Raw genomic sequence first — 22,272 nt, 5'->3', positions numbered from 1 at the left:
ATCTCCGCTGGCACATACGGCAGTTGACTTCAACAGCATCGATTGGGATCTGTAACTTCGTCACCTGGCAGCGAAACACGGGATGTTCATCGTGGCAGGTGCCCTTGCTCTGTACGATCGGTGCATCGCAGAACGAACACGTTTCTTCGACGACGTCGGCCGTGTAGACACGATCCGTTCGCTGCAGGACGCTCTGTAGCTGCGGTTTAACGTTGGTGTGAAGATACTCGTAGTCACCGGGAAACGTGTCGTCCAGGATGGTGCGTATGAAGCGGCGCAAACATCGAATCGACATTTGCTGCAGTGTGTTGAGTGGTTCTAAGTTTTCGCTTGCCAGCTCGGAAAGATAGTTCAGCACCCGGCAGGCTCCAATCACCTCCAGAATGGTGCAGATGTACTGAAACTGATTGTGCAGGATTTCCGTTACGATCATGTTACGCTTCTTGTTGTAGGCAATCTTCGCACCAAGCAGCACCAGCTGGAGCTTCAGGAGGTACGGGTCCGTCTGATTCGGTACCTCCGTTTCCGTCAAATACTGTTCCATTTTGTTCAACGATTCCTGATTGCGATGGGTATCGAAGCGTACCACTTCGGCGGCGTCGTAATATTCGGCAAGCTGGCGAGAATTGTTCATCAGTAGTGCGTTCATTGCGTTACGTTCCTTAAATTTCACGAAAAACAAGGAGGTCGGGAAGCGCAGCGTTAGGTGGTCGAAGCGCTTCGAAGGATATCCGAGAACCATCCAGCAGGAGCGGGTGCGCGTGGCGGCTAGCCCGTACAGGGCGTACGAGTCAACGTTGAGATCATGTTTAATTTCCATTTTCTGCATCGCAAGATTGCTTGCGCTAACGATAACCAGGAACTTGGCCCCCGGCATCGTACAGACGACGTATTGACGCTCTTCCAGTTGTTGCAGTCCTGTGATCATAAAGTTTTCCAGATCCAGTGTGGTACTAGCGACGACTCTACCATCAAAGGTGGTCTGAATTGCCAGCAGGTGAGTACCTTTTACTACGAGTAGCAGCAGAAGGCGCTTTGCGTGATCAACCTCAAACTCGATGGCTGAGGCGGGCAAGTCTTGTTCAAACAGTTTGGCGATGCGTTTGAAGCCGACCGTTTGCTGTGCACTGCGGAAGTGGTACAGCCCAATTTGACCACTCTGCATGCCGGCCACCAACAGACATTCCTCGGTGCTTACCGTGACGTGTTTCAACAGAACTGCCGTTTCTTCTGCCTGGTGCACATGCACGATCTGCTGATCGGAGCCCGGGAAAAGATGGCACAGCACAATCTTCCCCCGTCGGGTACCGAAGCAGAACTGCACCGGATGTCGGTGCACCTGGTCCGCCCAGCAGAAACACGTGATCAACACTTCGTCCGCCATTCGGCGAAGCTCCTCGAACGTTTCGAGGTTTCGATTGTCGTAGATGTACTGCAGCCAACATTCCGAAACGTTGGCGTGTACGTTCCAATTCAAAGGCCACACCGCATCCTGACGGTAAACGGTAAGCTGGCCCATGTTGGTGAGATTCGCCAGCAGCTGTTCGTCCGGAATGTCGGTAAATGTACCACGGGGTGAAAGCCAAGACTGTACGTTGCCGACGTAAACTTTGGCCGTGTTGGGGAAGAGCGTCTGATCGAGCATGATACGCTTCCGTTCCTCGCCATTGCTGGCCCCGTACAGTGCGATTTCGTTTGCTAGCAACCGGCCCGTCGGACGCTCCGTCGAGCATTTCACGCGCGTCATTTCATAGTTCATTGTGGCTTCTTCGGCAATGTGCCGGTATTTGAGTTGCAGCACGAGCGTGTGCTCTTTCGTGCACACGGTCAGCGCGTTGTCGACACAGCTCAGTGTAAAAGGCTGAACGATTTCCTCCGGGAATTGCAACACGGACAGCTCGGACATTTCCATGGTGGGGACACGTGGACATGGACTGTTTGAAAATAGGGTTTGAAATATTTCACACAAATGATTTCATTCGTGCCTTTCACGCGTGGTGTGCGAAAGGGTTCACCGTAGCAACTTACCGCAGTTGTCAGACGGAACAATAACAAAACACAAGCAGGCCGCGGCGACGAAGAATCGGGCCCGTTTTGTGTTCCGCGGACGATCGGAGGTTCAATCGATTAAGTGTTGTTGCCCCACTGTGTGCTGTTTCCTGATCTTCAAAAACGCTGAACGATGAACGGGAAAAAAGGGATTGATCTACTTCGGACGATAGCTTCCGTTATGACGAAAACGAACGGCTACGACCGGTGCTTGCAGCAGGTATGTGTTGGGTAACTATCGCACCGATAGCCAACCTTTGGACTTACTAGTTATCGAGGACCGTTCGCTACCCTTCTGGCATTAATATGCACGCTTCTTCGGCACGGAAATGATGAATGTTTTAATGATTGTGTATTACATAAACAAAGGTGTTTATGCATTGCGCGAGAACAACACAAAACGCACCGTTTGACAGAGCTGTCATTTGAGCGCTCGCGAAATGCCAAAAAATGGTTGTTTTGGCGCCAGTTTTTGAATCGGTTTTTAACGAACGAACTATAGATTACAAAGTAACTCCCTGCAGAAATTTACATTCAACTATAATAAATTTAAATTGATTTCACAACAGTTCGAACAAAACAAGTTTTCTCGGCAAATATCTAACGGAGTGTTACGATCGACTCTTCCACTTGCAGCTAGTGATGGTCAGCGGCGGAGATGGGCGCTGCCTGGCGGAGTTTAAGGTGGGCGAGGAACACTTGAACCGTGCCGGTGGCTTGCACGGTGGCTTCACGGCCACCATCGTCGATGTGGTCACGACGTACGCTCTGATGACGAAGGAAAACGCCGTCCCTGGCGTGTCGGTGGACATTCACGTGAGCTACCTGAAGGGCGCCCGCCAAGGGGACGATGTCGTCATCGACGCGAACACGGTACGGGCCGGCCGCAACCTGGCGTTCCTCGAGTGTGAGCTGCGCCACAAGAAGGACAATTCCATCATCGCCAAAGCATCGCATACCAAATACATAGGCAGTAGCTAGAGAATAGCACACGAGGTGGCTCCGAATGGGGTTCGTTGAAAGAGAATGGTGAAATAAAACTACGCTTTTGGGGGTTAGATATAGAGCAAACAATAAACGGCAAATGCACTGCAATTGAATGGAAATGGCTTCGGAAAAAGTATGGCTAGTAGAAGTTCATTTTATTTTTCTTTAATTTCCCATAAAGTGGTTTACATAGTTGGTTTGATTTGACGCTTCGCGCACACTTCGGAAACGGGCCCACACAGTCAGCAGGCCGATCAGGGCGTGAAGGGGTCAGTTCGGCTCCCGATTGGAGTCCGACGATAAAATTTACTCTAATATTTACTGACTCTGTGATTGCCCGTTCCCATGAACGGGGCTGGTTAGAGCGAAACGGGATTTTGTGTTCGCTTCTTTTGAGCCACTTCCTGGAACTCGAGCAGTTGTCGCATAAACATACACACCGACACACACCCCACCTTCGGGGGTCTACTTATTGTTGTTCACTAGTCAGCTAAGGGTGTTTCAGTTTTTAGTAAAGGTCAAATGGAACGTTTAAAAAAGTATTTACACAGTTAGTCGTTGTCAGATTGCGGGCAGAGCCGCGAAAGCCCCCCCCCTATACGATTATGGTCCGCTTTGAGGGACGGCAATAGGGGAAGTCCACGGGTACCGGGTCCGATTCGGGTTTGTATGTTTGGCACGTTTCGAGTTCGAGTTACGACTACTTTACGAGAGTTGGTTTCAGATTTTCGGCACACTCGCCCTCCGTCGCTCATGCAATTGAAATGCTTAAGTATTGGTAATTTACGCTAGAAACGGTAGTTTGCAAACGGCGGCAAAAATGGTTGACTATGTTTTGTAAGAATCGCCCTAACTCTCCTCCTCCGAATGCCCTTCCCGGAGCTTCGACCCACTCAAATGGTGCAAATATGGCACAAGAAAACCGAAGAGTACAGCAAACCGTTGCAAGCGCAAGGAACTTCCCGATCGCTGCTCTTCAACATCGATCTACGCCATTTCGGAAACGCAAACGAAATGGTGGCTAATATTTTCATTCTTCCTACTGCAAAGAGGCTTCTCTATCGTGTAACCAATCTAAACGGTCTCCGGTGTAAACGACTCCAAGCAGTCAATTTCCAGGTCCAGGTCCGTATCGAAATTATATCACTTGCTACACACTTGCATGTCGAACGCAAAGGAGTACTATTTTGCTTTACTCTGGAAGTACGCATGTACGTTGTTGCCCTCGCGAGGACACTTTATACAACCTACAACCCACGCTACGATCCAATTCAGCACGATCGTCACTGAGACGGTGAACTTTGTCCACGTTTGTTCTAATTGATTCCATTGGCCGGCTGCGTCGGTGCTGGCCTACTGGCTCACGTCTGCCCGTGGAACCGTGGCCACCGTTCCGGTATCATCCGCCGCGTCGATACAGGCCGGGCAGCACTTGCCCGGGTCCTTCACCAGCACCAGCCCATTCTCGCAGATCAGCTCCGCACAGCGCTCCGTTTCGCAGCTAATCTGGTGGTGCTCGCACTCACACTTGGTGCAATCGTCCCGCATCCAGATCTCGTTGTTCAGCCGCTTGATGCCCTTGTTGTCGACGCAGTGCCCGTGCGGTTTGCCCTTGGCCGGATTGACCGTGGCTCCGGTGCCGGCGCTGACGGCGGCAACGGCCACCACCGCCGCCGAGCACTGCTGCTCCAGGCGGCGCACCTTACGGCGCATCTGTTTCATTGACTTCTGAAAACTCTCGATCAGCGCCTCCAGCCCTTCGATCCGTTCCTCGTTCATGTCATCGTCGTCGAAGCGCCCTGCCTCGTCGACGTTGTCGTCCTCGTCGAGGTCCTGGCCACGCTCGCTCAGGTGGTTCTCGTTCAGGGCAAAGCGTGTCGGTTTGGGGCTAGCATTTATTTCCGCAGCACCCAGCACATCACCCTTCGCAGGTAGCGCTCGGCGGGTCCTTGGCAAGGATCTTCGGCGCCGTGGAGCCGTGGCCTGTGCCACCGTAACAGCCGGCGGTGGATACGGTCGTTCGTAGCGCTTGTGGTGCCGCGAGCAATCCGTACAGTCGACCCAGTGCTCCAGGTTGAGCTGCGGGATCTCCTCGCACCGCTTGTAGCCCGCCTGTTTGCCGGGCAGGACGAACACGTTCTCCGTGATGGTCGTAATGTTGTCGCCATTGTCACACAACACTCGTCCCAGGGACGAACGGCGGATCTGAGCCAACTGCTCCGGTTTAAACACTTCGTTCTCGTACCAGAACCGATCGCCTTCGCGCAGTGCCCGGAATTGCTGCACCAGGATGCAGGTAAACAGTGGGCCCATCTTGGCCCCCGACAGCTGATCCTCCAGGATGCCACCGACCCAGAGATCGATGTTGCTCGGGTGCCCATACAGTTCCTCGAGCTTTCGGCGCACCACCGGGTCGGAGATTTCACCGGCCAGCTCATCGAAAGTGCTGGCCAACGTCATACCGCACTGACGCCGGTACTCGTTGTACCCGGGGATGGCGTGATCCCGCGAACGCTGGATGTTGATCGCAGCCAGATCGAGCGCAACGGCATGGGCCACCTCGAACAGGCGCTCCGTCAGGTCGGTGTTAAGGTTCTGGTCCGGTTTCTTCAGCTTGGCCGGCACACTGTACAGTCCGCGCAGTAACGGATCCACACCGCCCTCGTACATCAGGCGCCACGGGGTGAAGAACGCCTTGTGCAGTGGCAAGTGTCCCTGCGTGATCGGTTGGTAGGAAGCGTTCAGCCGGTGCAGGACCGGATTGATGAGACTGTGCCCGAACCGGAACGCGGCCGTCGCAAACTCGTTCAAGATCGCTGGATTCACCGTCGGATCGTAGCCGGCGTACGCCCCGAGCTGCGCCATGCCCTGGTCACCGATCACCAGCGGCAACCAGTGCTCGTAGGTGATGTGCTGCATGATCGCACCCACAATCTTGCGGCTCTCGTAATACAACCGGTCCCCGTCCCAGTGCGGGTTGATGCGGTGCAGCTCACCCGCCAGCCGATTGTGTTCCCGCATCCACACCGTGTGCATCGCCGTCAGGCCCAGCTGCTCGTTCACGCGAATGTCCCCGGCCGTAAAGCAGTTGATCTGGCTCTCGTCCAGATCCCGCCGACAATCCATCCCGTCCGTTGGGGCGGAGAACGGAAGCAGCGGCTTCTGCTGCGGAAAGCGAGGCCCATCGCGCAGTAAACCCTCCTCGGTGGTCAGGTTGCGTAGTTCCTGGCCAAACGTTTCCGTGTAGCCGTACACCTGCGACGCATCGATGAACGCCGTCAACTGGTTGATCTGTTCCCGTGGCTGCACACTGCCGAAGAAGATCGACGTCATGCCCGACCCGCAGATGGCGCTCGAGCGGACAAAGTCGATACAGCGCCGGTTGCGGATGCGCGGATCGCCCGGCGGGATGTCGATCGGGTAGCAGGGCGCCGCGTACTCGCACGTCTTCTTGCAGTCCACTCCGTCCCAGCTTTCGGACGTGACCGAGGGGATCGCGTGGTCGAGATCGTGGTCAAGAAACTGGCCCCACTGCATCACCATGTGCGTGATGCGCTCGTCCGGCGTGATACGCTCGGTCGATATCAGGCTGGTCGATACGAGCCGGGCACTCGGCTTGCGGAACCCATTGTACAGGGTGGACCGGTTCCAACCGATCGGACTGTTGAATCCGTTCTCGTAGACCGGCGGCAGTAGCCGGCCGAAACCGGTCAGCGAGGAGCCCCACGTCGGGTGCTGGTAGTTGTTGCAGGTCCCGTCCAGCGAACGATACTTGGCGTGGAAGCACAGGTCCGAGCAGTTCGGTGTGATACGGTGCGCCATGCAGCCGGACAGTTGCTCCAGCAGATCGAGGTACTCGGGCGACAGGAAGTCCTGATAGCGGAAGTCGCTCGTGTTGGTCGTCAGGTTGGCTCCGCTCCCGATGTGCCGCCGGACGATGGCCAGGGCCCGCTCGTACACCTCGGCCGCCCGGGCAATCTCGCGGGCCGGGCCGCTCGGGAAGCGCACGATGCGGAACAGATCGCCATGGTAGCGGGTACCGTTCGCCGGTGACCCAAACAGGCGCCCGATGGTTTGATTAATGGCCATATCCACCTCGCGCGATGCTTCCGCAATCGCGATCCGCACGTACTGGTCTCCCGGCAGGGCTTCCGACTTCTTCCTGCAGAGAGAGAGAGAGAGCGGGAGAGTGAGAGAAGGGTTGAGCTGAGCGTCCGTTGGGGGGGAGTGTACGGCGGAGGCACTTACTTCACCGTCAGTCGGCCGCTGGCGGTCGCACGGCCATACTTGTTCACCAGCGAGCACTCGTACCGACCCTCGTCCGTTTGCGTGACGTTGGACACGAACAAACTGCCGGCCGCCGATAAACGATACTTGTCCTTCGGGGTTATGGTCCGGCCATCCTTTTGCCATTTGATCTGCATCGGAAATCGGAATCGGAAAGTTTCAGCCACACGGATTGGTGGTGGCCACGATGCATGGCTCCGAGCTACACCGGCCAGAATGGATGTGCGATGCCCTATCGTGGCTGCCGGGCATAAAGCGGGAAACTTGTTGTTCCCTGCAACGCCAGTCGGTTGGGTTAATGCGAACGTTTGGACCCCAGAAAGTCATATTCAAATAGCCAGCATTTTTGGAACACAAGAGAACATGTTCCAACAACGATTTTACATACCTTTAGGCGCATGAAAATTCTGCTTCAAACTATTGCGCCTGTATGTAGGCAATTCGTGAAACAGCTGCCGTTTGGCGCACACTAAGTTATTGGACAACCCAATCGGTGGTTCGGAGATTTAAACGATTCGGGGCCTCACACAGCGAAAGGACGAGTCAAGTTCGTTGTTTAAACATTGTCAGCCAACGGCAGAAGAAACGATACACAACATGCACTGTTCTTTGACTGGCCCATTTGATCCGCGGATGCTGTCGTCCGCGGCACAGAATGCCCATTTACATTCGAGAAGACAAATGTCCATCAGGAAGACCACAACATCGGTCCCAGGCAAATTAATGTCCGATAGCCGTTGATAGCTCCGGAACGCTCCGGAAACGCTCCGGCACGAGACAGATTACGCTTTTTACGTTACGCACAATGGTCTGCTTATCGGCAGTGTATCAGTGGGTAAAAACACCCGGTCCCATCTAGGGGGGAGCCCATCACCGTGGAGCCGTAAATTCTTTCCGGTGGTGAACCGGAAATTCTTCCAAGAAGCTTAACAACGATGAGCCAGGGCCTTGGTTCGGGCGGAACCGGTTGCAGGACCGGACGCACCGCAGAGAGGAATTATGCTTAAATGAGCCCATAAATCTAGCGACCACCAGGGCACGACCGGATATTCATCGTCGTCCGATCGATAGCTGTGCGCTGACCGGCCACAACCCGCAGTGTAGACCGAAAATTATTTTCATCTTAAATTTGCATAATCTTGGAGCTCGGAGACGCTTGCGGTTGCCGTTTCCGGCTGGCAGGACATTCCATGTAACCGGCCATGTTTCCTTCACAGCGACGCTCGGTGGCATCGCTCCTGATGGTCCGCAGGCGCAGGTAGGCGATTGGAAACACACAGATTAGCACGTCCGCTTTACTGGGGCTATTTATAACGACGAAAGGACGGCGTTGACGGAGTTCTTCGTGGGGCTGAAGAATAGATGACGCTTCAGCATCTTCAGAGACCCGAGGATTAGGTCGGTTGTCCGGCCAGGGATGTGCCGGTACGGATGTGCGAAGCGGCAGATGCGGCTACTCGGACGTCTGGCGTACACTTTACTCACTCTCTGTTTACATTTTTCAGTCAGCTCATCGTAAGATGAAATGTTTACAGAAGGTCGGATTTGCGGGGCGAGCAAACCCGCCCCGGAACCATTAGGTTGCTTATTTATGGAGTGGCCAGTAGCGGGCACAGGATTAGGAAGATTTATCAAGATCCTTGATGGACTAGAATCAGCAAGGGCGGCCGCCCTACGATGATACCGAGCCACTTAGAGCTCTTTAACAAATTACTGTGGAAGTATTGTCAGTTCCACCAGCAGGAAGTGGATTATGAGCAGTATGGTTTTTGGCTTCGGTACATTAATTTCAAGAAAACTTTCCGTAATATTCGTTTGAAAGAGCCGCTCAGTTCATGTGTAAATCCAAATTTACGAATCGCATGTGTGCATTCGTCCATCATTGGTTGCCTGCAATTCTACGGGAGTTGCTCCCTTCTCCCATTCAAAAGCCGGATTTTGGAAAAACTCCGGTCCGGTGTACCTATCGCTCCAACGGATCCGAAAAGGATCAGCAACCCTACCGTGAAACCTTCTAATTGGCTAGGCCAGCTTCCCAGCGCCATGCGACCATGCGGAAGAATTAGCAACCATCCGGTGCACTCAACAACAGCTACGGTAAATCCGGCCATAGAATATACACCGCTGCACCGGTTCCCACTTAACCTGAATTCTCCAATTTTGAGATGTAAAAATGTCCCACTGGCTTTTGGCATCGGCAACGAATGATGGAAGGTAGAACGTTCATCGTACCGCTTTTTTGTGCCCGAAGCTTACAGATCCAACAACCAACCTCCGTACTTGGGGTTTGGGAAGCACTTAGCAAGGGTGCCCCCATTTGGCAGTGCACCGACTGCAGAGAATGCAGAGCTCGAACGGTGGCTACTTACCTGCAGGATATCGTCGTTCTCCGCCTTACACGGCATCTCGATGGTGGTGCCTTCGATTGCGTCCAGGTCGTACGGTTCGAACAGGAACCGGGGCGGACCCACGTTGATGACGACCACTTCGGCTTCCAGCTCGGCGATGCCCAGCTCGTTCTCGGCCACACAAACGTACGTGCCTGTTAGTCGTGTCCGGTGGTCGGACAAGCGGAATAGAAAAAAAAGCAGCTTTCAAGCAGGTTCGTTCAATCGCGGCCACCGGTTGTGCATTTAGATCAATTAACGATTACAGAACCCCCGGGCAGAGCAACAGATTACAGCCAGTTTGATGAGATTGGCACGGGATCACCACAACAAAGCGAAGCTCAGGTGCACCAGTTGCTGCTCCCCGGGATCCTGGAGGCAACAGCAAAAAACCGGGCACCACTCTCACCTGCATCGGACTCCTGGACGTGGTCGATGGTAAGCTCGATCGCATCGTCGCTGAAGTAGATCTGGCCGGACTCGTTCACCGCTAGACCGTCCTTTTTCCACCAGATGTGCGGCAGCGGGTTCCCGTCGGCTTCACATTCCAGCGTCAGCGTTGAACCGATGTTAACGTTTTGGTTTTCCGGTCCGAGCACTATCCTGGGGGGAGCTGTCGAGGAGCGTACGAGGTAGAGTCAGAACGGGAAATTCCATCCACCCCGGGCGTCAGTCCACCACCAAAAGGAAGTTCTGGCGGTCGAAAAGTTATTCAACATCGTTTGAAGCCCCCAAAACAATGAACTGGCCAATGTTTCGACAGAGCGCAACAATAGCGGTGCCTTTGGTAGGTTTCGGCTTCCCTGTTCGTCCTTGCCGAAAAAGATCCGATCAACTTTGGTGAAGTGGAAGTAATACTCCGGAGGCCACTAAATTGCGACAGAAGAAATCACAAATGGAATGCCTCATTTCTGCACTCCGAGATCTCCGATTGTGCTGTGCTTACAGAATGGGCAAGTTCATTTTGTGATGTGGTCCAATGTACGGAACGCGAGGAACGTTTGTAGCGAGCCGAGTTTTATGTACAGTGCACTCCATCTGCAAGGCTGGGAGGCTTGGGCCCTTCAGCCAGGACCAAGGCGGGCCACGGAGAGAAGTGCACTGGCTACGGACAAAAGATGCTATTTTCGACTGCCTTTCTGTGCTCCGGGTGGTAGAACTTTTGGAGCTTTTGGTCGGCAATCTTCAGATTCATAGTGGAAATACGTTTGGCGTGCCTCGTTCCTAGAGGGCACGATTAGATGATGGAGTCGTGATAAGGCGTCGGACAACGTGGCAGCCTGTGTGGTCCATGTTTTGCCATTATTCATTGGGTTGGGTGTTGGAATTTTCTGTTTTCCCCGTTGTTTTTTTGTGAGGGCGCTTCCATTCCAGGCGCTTCCCGATTGAATCTGCTGTGGAACTCGAGCGCTCCTGTGTATGTGGTTGGACATTTCGGTAATGGGCTAACCACTACCTCGACACCGAAGTGAATTGTTGGAAACGGGTTTCCCTGTTTTTTGTGCGGCAGGTCCAGAATATGGCGATGGTGTACAGCATTGGCAGCAATCGAAATATTGGACCACGGAAGGGACCGGCACGAGCCCCGTCTGCCAACCATTCCTGTGGAATGGCTTCGATCACGAATTTATGAGAAATAGAAATGGTTTTATCTTGTGTCTTGTGGCCGGAAGCTGCTGCAACACAGACCCACATAAAACGGAATGTGGTTCTCCTCCGGTGCCGGTGATGCATCTCGGTGGGCACATTAAACTCGGTACGATGGTATGGTTCCGCCGGCCGGAGTCGCAGTGCCCAAAACGGACAGTCTGGCACTTCGAGAAAGTGTTCGTCGATTTATTAGCAAATATTGTTTCGGCCCGCACCATGCCCGCACCGTGTGCTCCGGAAGTGTCCATTTATTTCCCTGGCAAGAAACGGTGCTCAGGCTCTGGAATCGGGGAACCCAAAAAGGTTGGACCACGTAGAGAGTTCTCGTTGTGAGTGGAACTGGGAAAAGAACCAAGACCAACCCATAAACGATGTACGAAGTAAATACATTTTTGCCGGCACTCGACCACAAGTTCCAAAATCCCATTTTAACGCTCCATATCGCATCAATTAGGCGAAAGGCAGCAGTGCCCTTTAAGCCACAACGGGGGCCGGCCTCTTCACCTGGTCGGGGGAAGACACGCTCGAAAGAATATGTAAAATAACGTTGTGCTTCTTTTTGAGCTTTCGCTTGACTTCCGCCGTTGAGCTGCCGAACCACGTGGGGAGGCCCATCTGGGCCACGGTGACGGTGCCGGTAGTTGGGCCTGGGAATTGCAATTTTTCCTCTCCCTCGCAAAAGGCTAGCCTTGGGAGGAACGAACCGTTGGAGCTATAAACGCCACCTACGGACAACCCGTACACGGTGCCGTAAAACTGCCGCTTCCGGATCACACGTTGCGGATGGTCGGAATCGCTCCGATCGCCTACTGCCCAAAAAGAACACCGAAGTTCGAGCTGACGACGATGGCCATATGGCGCGGTTATTGCGACGACGACGTCCTGTGTCGCCTACTGCAGACCGGAGTGCCGACCGGATCTAAATTATGCATCGAATGTGCTCCAGCGCAGGCTGGTGCTCCGGCCGAAGGAACGATGGTTTAAAGTGACTGAGTCTGCAACAGACAGCTCCTTGTTCTCCTCAGCCCGGTCCGGTTCCGTTACTGACCCGGCAAGAAGATGATCCAACCCGCGCCGGTTGTGCCGGTGCCGGCAGTCAGAGACTAAGATTAAACGGCACGACAAGGTGGAAGATAATTCGATTGGATTCCATTTATCCGCGGCGTCGGTGGCGTTATCGAACCGGGATGATGAAATGAATATTGTATCCCCGTTTTTCTCCCCGAGCCAGCAATGGGCCGAGCTGTGCTACAGTGTGGCCCATTGTGCCATTGATTTGCTTCCATTCCATTTACGATACTCTTTTATTACTTTTTCCCTTTCCGTTATTAAATTAGACAGCACCGGTATGTGTAACCGGTTCGACCATGCACCGGGACCAGACAGTCGTCGAATGCTGTGCAAGTAATAAAAATGGCGTTTGATTGTGGTCCAAACGCGGATATGAACAAGCATCGCCAGGATCATCACAAAAACAAGGATCCGTTCGGGTGTAATCCAGTAATAAGCAGGACCAAATTTGGAACAAAAGGCGTTCATCCGTCAAACCACCTTGATCTGAGTGCCCGGCTCTTTGAAAGTAATTCCGAACACGTGCTAAGCAGTCAACGTGCACAAAATTAATTTCGAAAAAATGATTAGGTTTTCCAATCTACGACTCAGGCCCAGGTCCGGTCCAGAAATCTCAACCTGCTCTCCGCGAGTTGTAATGAATTCATCACTCGCCCAAGCTTGCAGCCATTCGATTGCGCCGCTCCGATCCGGTTCCGGAACATAGTATAATCCTGGAAACGGTGGTGACTGGCGTAAGAACGTCAATTACAATCAGCAAACCCGGTTTCCGGGGCTCGAATGGAAACGAGCGCGCCGCTGAGCCGGCCCGACGGCCATAAAAGAATCGGAAATAGAATTACATTCCGTTCATTACAAATCACAATCAAACGGTAATTTGGCCGGACGTGCTCGCGCCGCGCCGATTGGACGAAGATTCCGGCGGCCCAACGATTCGTGCGTTGGACGATCGAACCTGTCCTCTCTATTTGCCGCAGGATGTTTTCACGGCACAAACATGGATTCGATGGCTGCGCGACGACATACACGTGTCACTTCTCATTTCGGCGCTTTTCCTTCCTTCCTTTCAGCTGCGTAAGTATCCCCGGTACTATCGGTTCTTCGGCCGGCCGGATCGGCCGGCCCGGCTGGTTCTTTATTTGAAATTCAAATCACAGCCCGCTCGTCAAACGGCGACAAACCGACAGAAGATAGCCTGGGGGGCCCTTCAACTTCTTCAGTACGAGCCGGAGTGAAGGGTTGCCCTAGGACCGACGGCAGGCACCGAACGTTGAACGATGCCACGCCACCGGCTGTGGGTCTGTTGGTGCATGAAATTTGACAATCTGATTATCGAGTATCAAAAGCCGCTTCACCGTGCACGGCTCTGATTGACGGTTGATTATTAACACTCCGTCGCAGTGCAAATGCTCGCGCCCCATGATTGCTCCTGAGCCTCGTGAGATGCCAACCGACCGACGCGAGGCGCATCACCCCCGGAGCGACAATCGTCAATCTTCGATTTGTACAACTTCCCTGAAGATGTCAATATCGACATCGGGTAAACAGCCCGCCATTGGCTTCGATCCTGGGGGCTGGGATCGTCGCGTTTCGAGTGGCAACCGCATCCATCCCTTGGCAACGGCATTTTCAATTAAACCGCACTTTTACTCGCCGACATTAGCATTCGCCGGCCAGAATCGAACTCCAACTAGTGGCGAACTAACTTGGAAGAGATTATAATCATGCAAATCAACACTTGTTATTGAAGCGAATCGGCACCACAACCCGGAATCGGTGCTTCAGGAGGTTCACTTGACAAAACGGCACATTCGAGATGGTGATGCGGCGCGATGTTGTCAGAAACTCGGTGCTGATCGGCACTAAAATGTACAGCTCACCGTTTGTTGAGCGATTCTTTCTACCATTAAATGGCTGTGGCTGAGATTCACCAAAGTTCGCACGATCTCGATTGGAATTTTTATTAACTCATTTTCGATGTCCGCCTTTCGGTCCGGAGAGGAAGCCTGTCAAGCCGGAAGGAGCTTGTCGGGCTGTCAATTGCAACCGTAATTGCATCCGATCGCTCTCTCTCTCTCTCTCTCTCTCTCTCGAGGATGACAGGCGGTGAAAGGAAGGCCCCAACCGGCTTCCGAAATCCTGGGCCGGGTGCTGGTGACAATCTGTTTATCGATCTACTCGTTGATTAAACTCTCGATAATGGATCCGTCAAACTAGAATACGGACCAGCGGTGAAATAGAGCACACAAAAACAAGGAAAAGAAAAGCGAAAACTTTCGGTCCTCTGTCGATCGGCAGTGCTACGGAAGACGAAAGAACGTCCGCCAGGATGTTTCGTTGAAGAACATCGATACCGTGCCTTGTCCGGCTAGCGGAACTGCTTTGCATAAATTTGTCGCTGAGCTTCCCCCGAGGGTAGCCGTGGCCGTGGGTGTTTGTTTTTGTGTTTAATTTTTCCGTTTTTCTCATTATTCGCACAGGAAAGCGAAACACAAATAATGGGATCGGGCACAAGGTGGAAAAGAAAAGGCACAGACGAGGCCGTGGGCGCTCCTGCTGCTCTTAATGGCGCCGGTGGCGAATGATGGACTGGCGATAATAAGATGAAAGCAAACAAGCGTCAGAATGCGGCGGCCGGCGTGTTCCCTTTTGCCAGGATGAAAAGGACGATAAGTGGAAAATTCATTTCCAGTTGTCATCGGGCGTTCTTGGGACGTGTTAAAAATATGCTTCCTCGGTGGCGAGTTGTCTTCACCTGACAGTCTGAAAGCAAAGTGGGCGTTCGGTTTCAGTTTCGCACCGGAACGTGCGTCAATTGCGTTTGCATTTCTGTTTTCCGCCGTACCGGCATTTTTGCCAGTAATTCCGGGCCGTCAGTTGGCGTGTGGGAAGGACACAGAGCGAGAGCGATCTGAACCGTGTATTCTTCTTGTACTGCTTTTATGAAAATGGTAGCCCAATGAGGTTCTCCTGCCGAAGCTCAAAAGACATCAGTACAGTATTCACATCGTGCCTAAAATAAATAACTCAACCTTGCTCCTTAAACAAGCATGGCCATACCGTAACATGGCTGGTATCATTTACAACTCCAGCTAAACGTTATACACATTACAGCCCTCCAATGTAATAACAACTGTGTGTTCTAACTAAATATTACTGTGCTCTTAGGGAACGGAAACAGAAGCCGCCTCGAAACGAACGATTACTCAGCTGCAACCGATAAACACCGCAGGACGAAACGCCGTGCGGCCGGGGTCCCTCACACATCCGGCAGCATGTTTCTGGATGGCGCGTGATGGATGCTTTTTAATTAAATATCGATTAGCATTGCGCCACTATCGATCGTAAACTGTCTAAACACCGCCCTACGTTCACCAGCTGCTGGCTGCACCGAAATAACTTGTAACTGTGCCCCGAGATCCCGACAGTCGACAGGATCGGCACCGATAAATTACTGGGACCCAAGTGGACAGACGCTAACGTTCGAATGTGCCCCTCGAAAATCACGTGTCAAGTGGCCGGCTTTGGTGGATTTGGCAAGAGTGGCCGGGCTCATTTGCACAACGATTACCCAACAAACACATCGGGAGGTCGTAATTCACTTTTTACGGGTCAGCATCATCCTCAGCGGCTGCTGACAAAGATACATGTGGCTCTCGATCCCGATGCGAGGCTGGCCATCCATCCATCCATCAACCAGCGTGCCTGCGACCGACGTTAGTTACTCGTCATTCGACCTCCCGGACCAGCGGTCACTCCAAGAAATCATCGATTCCGTCGGTCGGTTGGTCGGTCGGTTCTGCCGTCGACATGACGAATATTATAAACGGCCTCCTACCGAGTGTACGTGGCCGAAAGTTGCATGTCATTTGCTCGAGCCGGGATGGCCACACGACGGGATATCTTCTGTTTGACCACACAAACCACCACCGGAAATAGATTTAGTTACACATCACATCAAACAAGCGCCGTGCCGTCTGGCTGTGCCAGGGAAAAAATCGTTAAACCAACAACTGTTACGTTCGATTTGATCGGCGAACATCGTGCGAACTTCCGGTACAAGTGTGGTTTGCTGTCCGTCGGGTTTTTGCTGGTCGATCCTGTAGCGTACCGTTTCGAGCCTTGGAGTTGGCGTGTTGACGGAGCGCAAATACGTAGCGCTCTGCGTGTTACGCAAAGCGAAGTTCTTCGGTTCACCGTGCCGTGTTTGTTGAAGCGCAGACAGCAATTCAATTAAACATTAAATTTACATATTTCCCACATTTTGCCTCGCTTGGCAAGCTGCCTGATGAGAGATGTTAGACGGCTCAGCCGATGATCGCATGCCGGACGAAGGATGAGCCAATGATGATGAGCGGTGTTGCAGGTGGCGAACGGTGAGCCAACATTGAATATTTACATTGTTAGTGTTCCGCGCAGTGTAAAAATGGCCGGAAAATATGCGAAAATATCCGCTTCCCCACCAGGGAGATAATTAATAATCTTTTGTGCCACCATTTCCTTGTCTTTAAAGTCGCCATATCGAGCTTCTTACCTTCCGGTTCCTGGGCGATCCAATCTGTCGGGGTGGTCCTGGTGCTGGCCAGCGGCGTCGATCCGGTGGCGATGATCCTTGCGTTCGGTGATGGCTTCGGCAGCGGCGTAGCACCGTTTGGTGGTCGCGGACTGGACGTGGCTCCACCGGAAGCGATGGATGACGTCGATGATGGCGCTGTTGGCGACGGACCGCCCGATGATGTCACCGGTGGGCGGGCTGATGGGTTGGTTAGTGGATGGGAAAGAAGTACGAAATGGGAGCGAAAATGGTCGTCGGAAATGATTAGCATTCTTGGGGTGTACATTAGCATCGCGGAAGCAGCGAAAAAGGGTTAGTGGATGGTAGTTTTCGTGAACCCGCGTACGTTTAGGGCAACTAATCTCACGACTATAACTTTACAATAAGCCATAACACCGGAACACACAAACGACAAAAGGGCGCCCATTAGAGGGTTTTTTGGGGGTGTTCGCAGGCGAACATTGGGTCAATCCAAAAGTGATCTCGGTTTCTGGGCCTTTAATTTATTGTTTAGGTTGATTGAAAGGCTTTTATAAAAATGGAAAACTTAAAACAGTGAAAAACTATTTTGATGCTAACAACTGCATAAATGGAAAGAATTGATTTATGTTGGGATTTTGATATTGAAATTTTTCCTTTACGCAACGTCATTAATAGCATAATTTAAAGCCAGATTGGTAAATAAATAAACATTTCAACCATTAAAGTTATAGATATGTAACACATATAGGGTAGGGTATTCACGACAGGGGATATTTAAATGCTGGATACCGCCGCAGTTTTTGAGTCGATTTTGGCAAATGAACAAGATTCATTTAGGGTATAGAATGCCGTTTAGTAACAGTTTACTCAAAATACAATATCGTATAAATGGCCGCCTCCATTAGACACACGAAAAGGCTGGCATAAACCTTACTCTTCAAATAGCCCCACAAAAAGAAGACAAAAGAAATTCAGCAACAATAAGCACGCACAGTTTTCACAGTTTGAACAGTTGAACGATTCTTTTTAAATGTTCAATGCTACAATCTTAGCCCATTGTTATGCCGTAAATTGATCCATAACTAAAATAGCATAGACTAATGCCTTTGAATCTGGTTGATATTTTAACACATGGCAGAGTTATCCAACATTTAAATATCCCCTGTGGTAAATATGCACCATGTACATTTACGCAATTGCCTTATGCGGTTGATAGTAACACTTTATAATATATCTACGCACCAATAAATGCAGTGTTAGTATTAATTATTGTAAAGTTCGATTAAAAATGTGATGCTACAGGTAAGAAAACTACAGATTAACTACAAATTAAGCATAAGACAGCATACAATATGTGAAATGCATTTGAAATAAAAATATTTTATAATGAACCTCAACTAAAGCCTTGTTGAAATGATTGCATTAAAAATCGACATCACTTGAAGGTGAACCTAATAATGCAGCCCGTTCCTTGGTTCCAGGCTTAACCCTCGCGACTCCGGATCCCCAACACACGTGTTACCTCCAGCATAAAAACTGGCAAATTCGAGGCATAAAGTTTATGTCTGCCTCCGGGCCGGGGCCGTGCAAAAGTCCCGGCGTTCGCGGGACTGGCTGTGACCGCCAAACCGGGACCGGCTCACCGGAGAACCATCGCGGGCGGTTGCGGTAGCATTAGTTTAATCGAGCGTACGAGCGTCTTGTGCGCTCAGCTGAGCGTGAAGTCTGCGTTGGGCTAATGCGTGCGATATGCAACCCGGTCCCGGTGAGTCAGGACTTTCGAGACCCAGTCACGGATTTCGCATGAATGAACTACGAGTGCCCCAACTACACACCACGCGGAGCCTGTGGTCCAGGGGGTGTGGATGTCCTGGGAAAGGTAAAATTCGTGCCAGCCCCTGTACCGACTGGATGTAATAATGGAACGTTGTCCCGAAAAAGTTGGCCATTCGAGTATTTCCGACTCCGAGTGGCCAGACAATAAAACGCCGATTGGCTGGCTGCGGTCACAAACACAGCTTGCCAGGTACACTTACCGTTCACTACGACCGTCACGTTGACCGAAACGTTGCCGAGAGCGTTTCCGGCGCAGCAGGTGTAGACGCCGTTGTCGTCCAGCGTCGACGCCGGCAGGATGAGCGACCCGTTGCCGAACAGCTTGATGCGTCCGTTCTGGATGCCTTCGCCATTGAACTTCCACATGATGCTCGGCGTGGGAGCACCTAGCAACGAGCCAAGACCAAGCGGAGTTCGATCATAACGCGGGTGGGGTTCGGTTCCACCGTCGGACCTACCAGTGACGACACAGTCCAGGACGATGGGATCGCCCTCGAGCAGCTCGCGCTGGTCAGCAGGTGTTCGCAGGAACTTGGGAGCTTCGGCCTCACTCTCCACCACCTCGTTGTTGACGGTCAGGCGGGCCGAGCGGGACCTCGTGCTGCCCAGCGCATTCCGGGCCACGCACCGATACCGGCCGGCGTCGGACGGTACGACCTCGTCGATCCGGAGCGAGCCGTCGGGCAGGAACGTGGTCCGCCCGTCGGCCGACTCCGCCCGGATCGGCTGCTCGTCCGCCAGCCACGCAATGTCTGGCCGCGGGTCACCCGTTGCCTTGCAGCTAAAGATGGCCGTCTGACCGTAGCCGACCTCGATGTCCTTCGGCTCGGTGCTGATTTCCGGCTTGGCTGGTGAGTCGGGAAGGAGAAAGGCATCAAAACACGGAGCCACCGGACCGGAGGGTGGATTCCAAATTAGGGGATGAAACCCTACGGTAAGCACGATACCCCTGCCCAGCCCACGGATCGAGCGTCTAATCGGATTTCGGGGATCGAGTTCGGGGAAATGGTTTCAAAATTGATTCCAGCCGGCGGCAGGGCGAAGATACGAAGCGGTACGTCCCGGTCACCGACACCGACTGTTAAAGTCCTGGATACGGTGGGGTTCGCGAGGTATGGCGAGGTGTTACCCTAAGGCGTCGTTCCGGCGGAGTTGGGTCGAGTTAGATAGTGGATGGTTGGTGCCAGACCAATCAGCTAATTTATCTACTTTGAAGTGCGAAACGGGGACCGACCGGTTCGATCCGACGATCTGCTTTCGGCCGGCGCCCATGAACTTTGTGTAGAAAGAGTACCGTAAGTACTGAGTGCATGCAAAGTCCATTTAATGAATTTACTCAGTTCGCGTGGAAGGTGAAAGAAAGTGTTCATTTACCTATCGATTCGAAGTATTCGAAGTATTCTGGAATCAATTTATGGATCTGTTTAAAGACAACTAATAATGATGAACTAGGGACTAATCTGCTTAAAAAAATTCATTCCAAAACAGTAAACCTTGACCATTTCCTAATGAGTAAACATGTTTAACAACTCACTAATTCAAGAAACGTTGAGGAAACACAAACTTTTCATGGCGGTTTAATTATCTCCGAGCCATTGAGCACTCGAGACACTTAAACGATTCGGGATTAAACGTCCTGGACACGGAAATCGCCCGCAACGTTCGGTTTAAGCACCATAATTGATTTCTTTGACGCTCACAAACCAATCGTAGTAATCAGCGCCGAAGCGTTTTTCTTCACGTAGAAAGTGAAAAGCGAACATCGCTCACGTTGCAACTTCGTTTCCCGTTCCGTAAACCGAAGGTCTTGGCCGCGCTGGTGATAAACGACTTCCAAGATGTGAGCCAAAAAAAAAGGACTCCAGCTGTCCCACTAATTAAGCAGTTCGAAACGCCGTTGAAACGCTGTTGAAACGCTGTGGCCGTGAAAGCTGAACTTACCGCAGTGAAAATCGTCCTCCGTGATCGCGCTAATTGGTTGCCCTTCGAGGGTGGGCGGCGTGGCGCAGGTGGCCCCGGCCACCAGGGCCTTCCGGTTCGGGTGCTGCATCGTCCGCACGAACCACAGCAACGAGCAGTCGCATTCCAGCGCATTATCGTCCAGCCGGAGCCGGTGCAGCGACGGCAACCCCTCGAAGCTGCCCTCCGGTAGGTGCTTAATTTGGTTGCCGTGCAAATACCTGCCATGTATGTGTGTGTGTGTGTGTGGGAGGAGTTAAATTAGTCGAAGAACTGATGCTGACCCGCACCCGCACAGCACGTGTCGCTTGTAGGTGCAATCAACCGCTTCCTCCCACGGCAATGGGAACTTGACGCGGAACGTAAACAGAGCATGTGCCCCACCGTGGCTATGGGACGAATTGGACACCAAGAAAAAAAAAGGATGCACTTCGAAGCCGAGGACAGGTTGGACCAGGATTAGCTGGCAAAGCGGATCGCAACAGAGTACCGCTCCGGTGGATGAGAAACATCAAAGCGCTTGGTAGATGAATTGCTTCAAAAGACTGAGCGGAATGTAGGGAATCCCTGTTCACTGGGAAGTTGTAGCTTTCTTTGGCAAATGTCATACCAAAATGTTGCTGTTAACGGTGTTTGTTACATTGGCGCAGGAATTCAGCCAGTATTCTGATGCCCGCCAGCTGCAGCCAGATCGGAGTTCTCAGAACCGAAATCCCATCAAACATGGCTCGTAAGCCAATAAGTACCCGAAATCCCATGTCGAAGTAACTGGAAGCAGTTATTATTAAGATCCAATTTCTTGCGGCGCTCCCTGGCCAATCTGCCTTAAAACCTGGAACCTCGATTAGGTAATCAGATTTTCAGCTTTTTCCCTTGTTTGCGCAGCATTTATTAAAAGTTGTTGCACCGATTTCGCTTCGCTTCTAATTATTTGCAGTATCAAGTGTCATCATTAACGCTTATTATTTCTTGGTCCATCATCATAGCGGTCCGAAGGGACCACACTGCGCGGAAGAAGAACCGAGCAAAATGAAGCAAGTATCGGGTCGGAAGCGAATAGACGAGCGGCCGACCGGGATGCCTAGGATGCCGTCGTAAACTGGCAACGGCAATGTTTGCTTTTAATTGCTCGCCCATTCGGCTGTGCGGCCTAAATACGAAGGGCCCACCGACAGAGAGCTGGTGCGCCTCCGGGCGTCTGGGAGGCGTAAAAAATCTCGGCCACGTCGAGAATGGTCCGGTTCCAGGAAGCTATTTCCGTTTCGGTAAACTCCTGCGGCAACGTTCCTGTTTTCTTCCCTCAAACACGGTACGTGTGTATCTGTCCGTTTAATTTCATCTTCTACCGGAATAATCCGCTGCCAAAGGCGGGGCACGTTATTTTTTCGGCGCCCATCTTTCCACTCCGGAAGCAAGAAAAGCACAACAGGAGATAGATTGCAGCCAGTGGAAACGATACACACCGAAGGGTGTTTCCTTTTCGGGCCTTTTGGGCTGCGCCGCGCGAAG

General features: G+C 52.2%; 3 protein-coding genes across 4 annotated transcripts in view; 1 reads left to right on the top strand and 2 right to left on the bottom strand.

The window, feature by feature from the left end:
- Positions 1-7: 7 nt before the first annotated feature.
- Positions 8-2,264, bottom strand: LOC131215633 (uncharacterized; the record flags this gene model as incomplete). The annotated part of the gene is made up of 2 exons (XM_058210024.1): positions 2,029-2,264; positions 8-1,934 (listed from the first exon to the last, which is right to left on the bottom strand). A coding segment is annotated over exon 2 (1,905 nt), but the record flags the coding sequence as incomplete, so codon positions are not given.
- LOC131214908 (acyl-coenzyme A thioesterase 13-like) lies at positions 2,047-3,158 on the top strand. Of its 2 annotated transcripts, none has more exons than XM_058209246.1 (2): positions 2,047-2,269; positions 2,686-3,158. In XM_058209246.1, the coding sequence occupies exons 1-2, from the start codon at positions 2,183-2,185 to the stop codon at positions 3,028-3,030; spliced, it is 432 nt and encodes a 143-aa protein (XP_058065229.1). In that variant the 5' UTR covers positions 2,047-2,182; the 3' UTR covers positions 3,031-3,158. The 2 variants fall into 2 exon arrangements, with proteins under 2 accessions (XP_058065229.1, XP_058065230.1); XM_058209247.1 differs by having other exon boundaries at positions 2,047-2,273; positions 2,690-3,158.
- Positions 3,159-3,186: 28 nt separating this feature from the next.
- Positions 3,187-22,272, bottom strand: part of LOC131215632 (peroxidasin) — a 28,932-nt gene continuing 9,846 nt past the window's right edge. The window contains exons 4-13 of the mRNA XM_058210022.1: positions 20,746-20,984; positions 19,263-19,652; positions 19,005-19,190; positions 17,019-17,184; positions 14,199-14,210; positions 12,263-12,279; positions 10,120-10,323; positions 9,693-9,865; positions 7,285-7,454; positions 3,187-7,198 (exon numbers count right to left, since the gene is read on the bottom strand). Of these exons, the coding sequence (XP_058066005.1) occupies positions 4,390-7,198; positions 7,285-7,454; positions 9,693-9,865; positions 10,120-10,323; positions 12,263-12,279; positions 14,199-14,210; positions 17,019-17,184; positions 19,005-19,190; positions 19,263-19,652; positions 20,746-20,984 (4,366 nt within the window). The 3' untranslated portion in view covers positions 3,187-4,389. The remainder of the gene's footprint in view (positions 7,199-7,284; positions 7,455-9,692; positions 9,866-10,119; positions 10,324-12,262; positions 12,280-14,198; positions 14,211-17,018; positions 17,185-19,004; positions 19,191-19,262; positions 19,653-20,745; positions 20,985-22,272) is intronic.

This window comes from Anopheles bellator, chromosome 1 (genome assembly GCF_943735745.2).
Source record: "Anopheles bellator chromosome 1, idAnoBellAS_SP24_06.2, whole genome shotgun sequence".
Classification (NCBI taxonomy): Eukaryota; Metazoa; Arthropoda; class Insecta; order Diptera; family Culicidae; genus Anopheles; species Anopheles bellator.
Note: the sequence above shows the minus strand (reverse complement) of the source record. Positions and strands in the feature narration are given on the sequence as shown.

What these genes read in the sequence shown, in the direction of transcription:
- LOC131214908 (XM_058209246.1), top strand. Translation starts at nt 2,183, where the DNA reads ATGAACGGGAAAAAAGGGATTGATCTACTTCGGACGATAGCTTCCGTT. An exon ending in ACGACCGGTGCTTGCAGCAG is followed by an intron (nt 2,270 to 2,685) that starts GTATGTGTTGGG and finishes TTCCACTTGCAG; the next exon opens with CTAGTGATGGTCAGCGGCGG.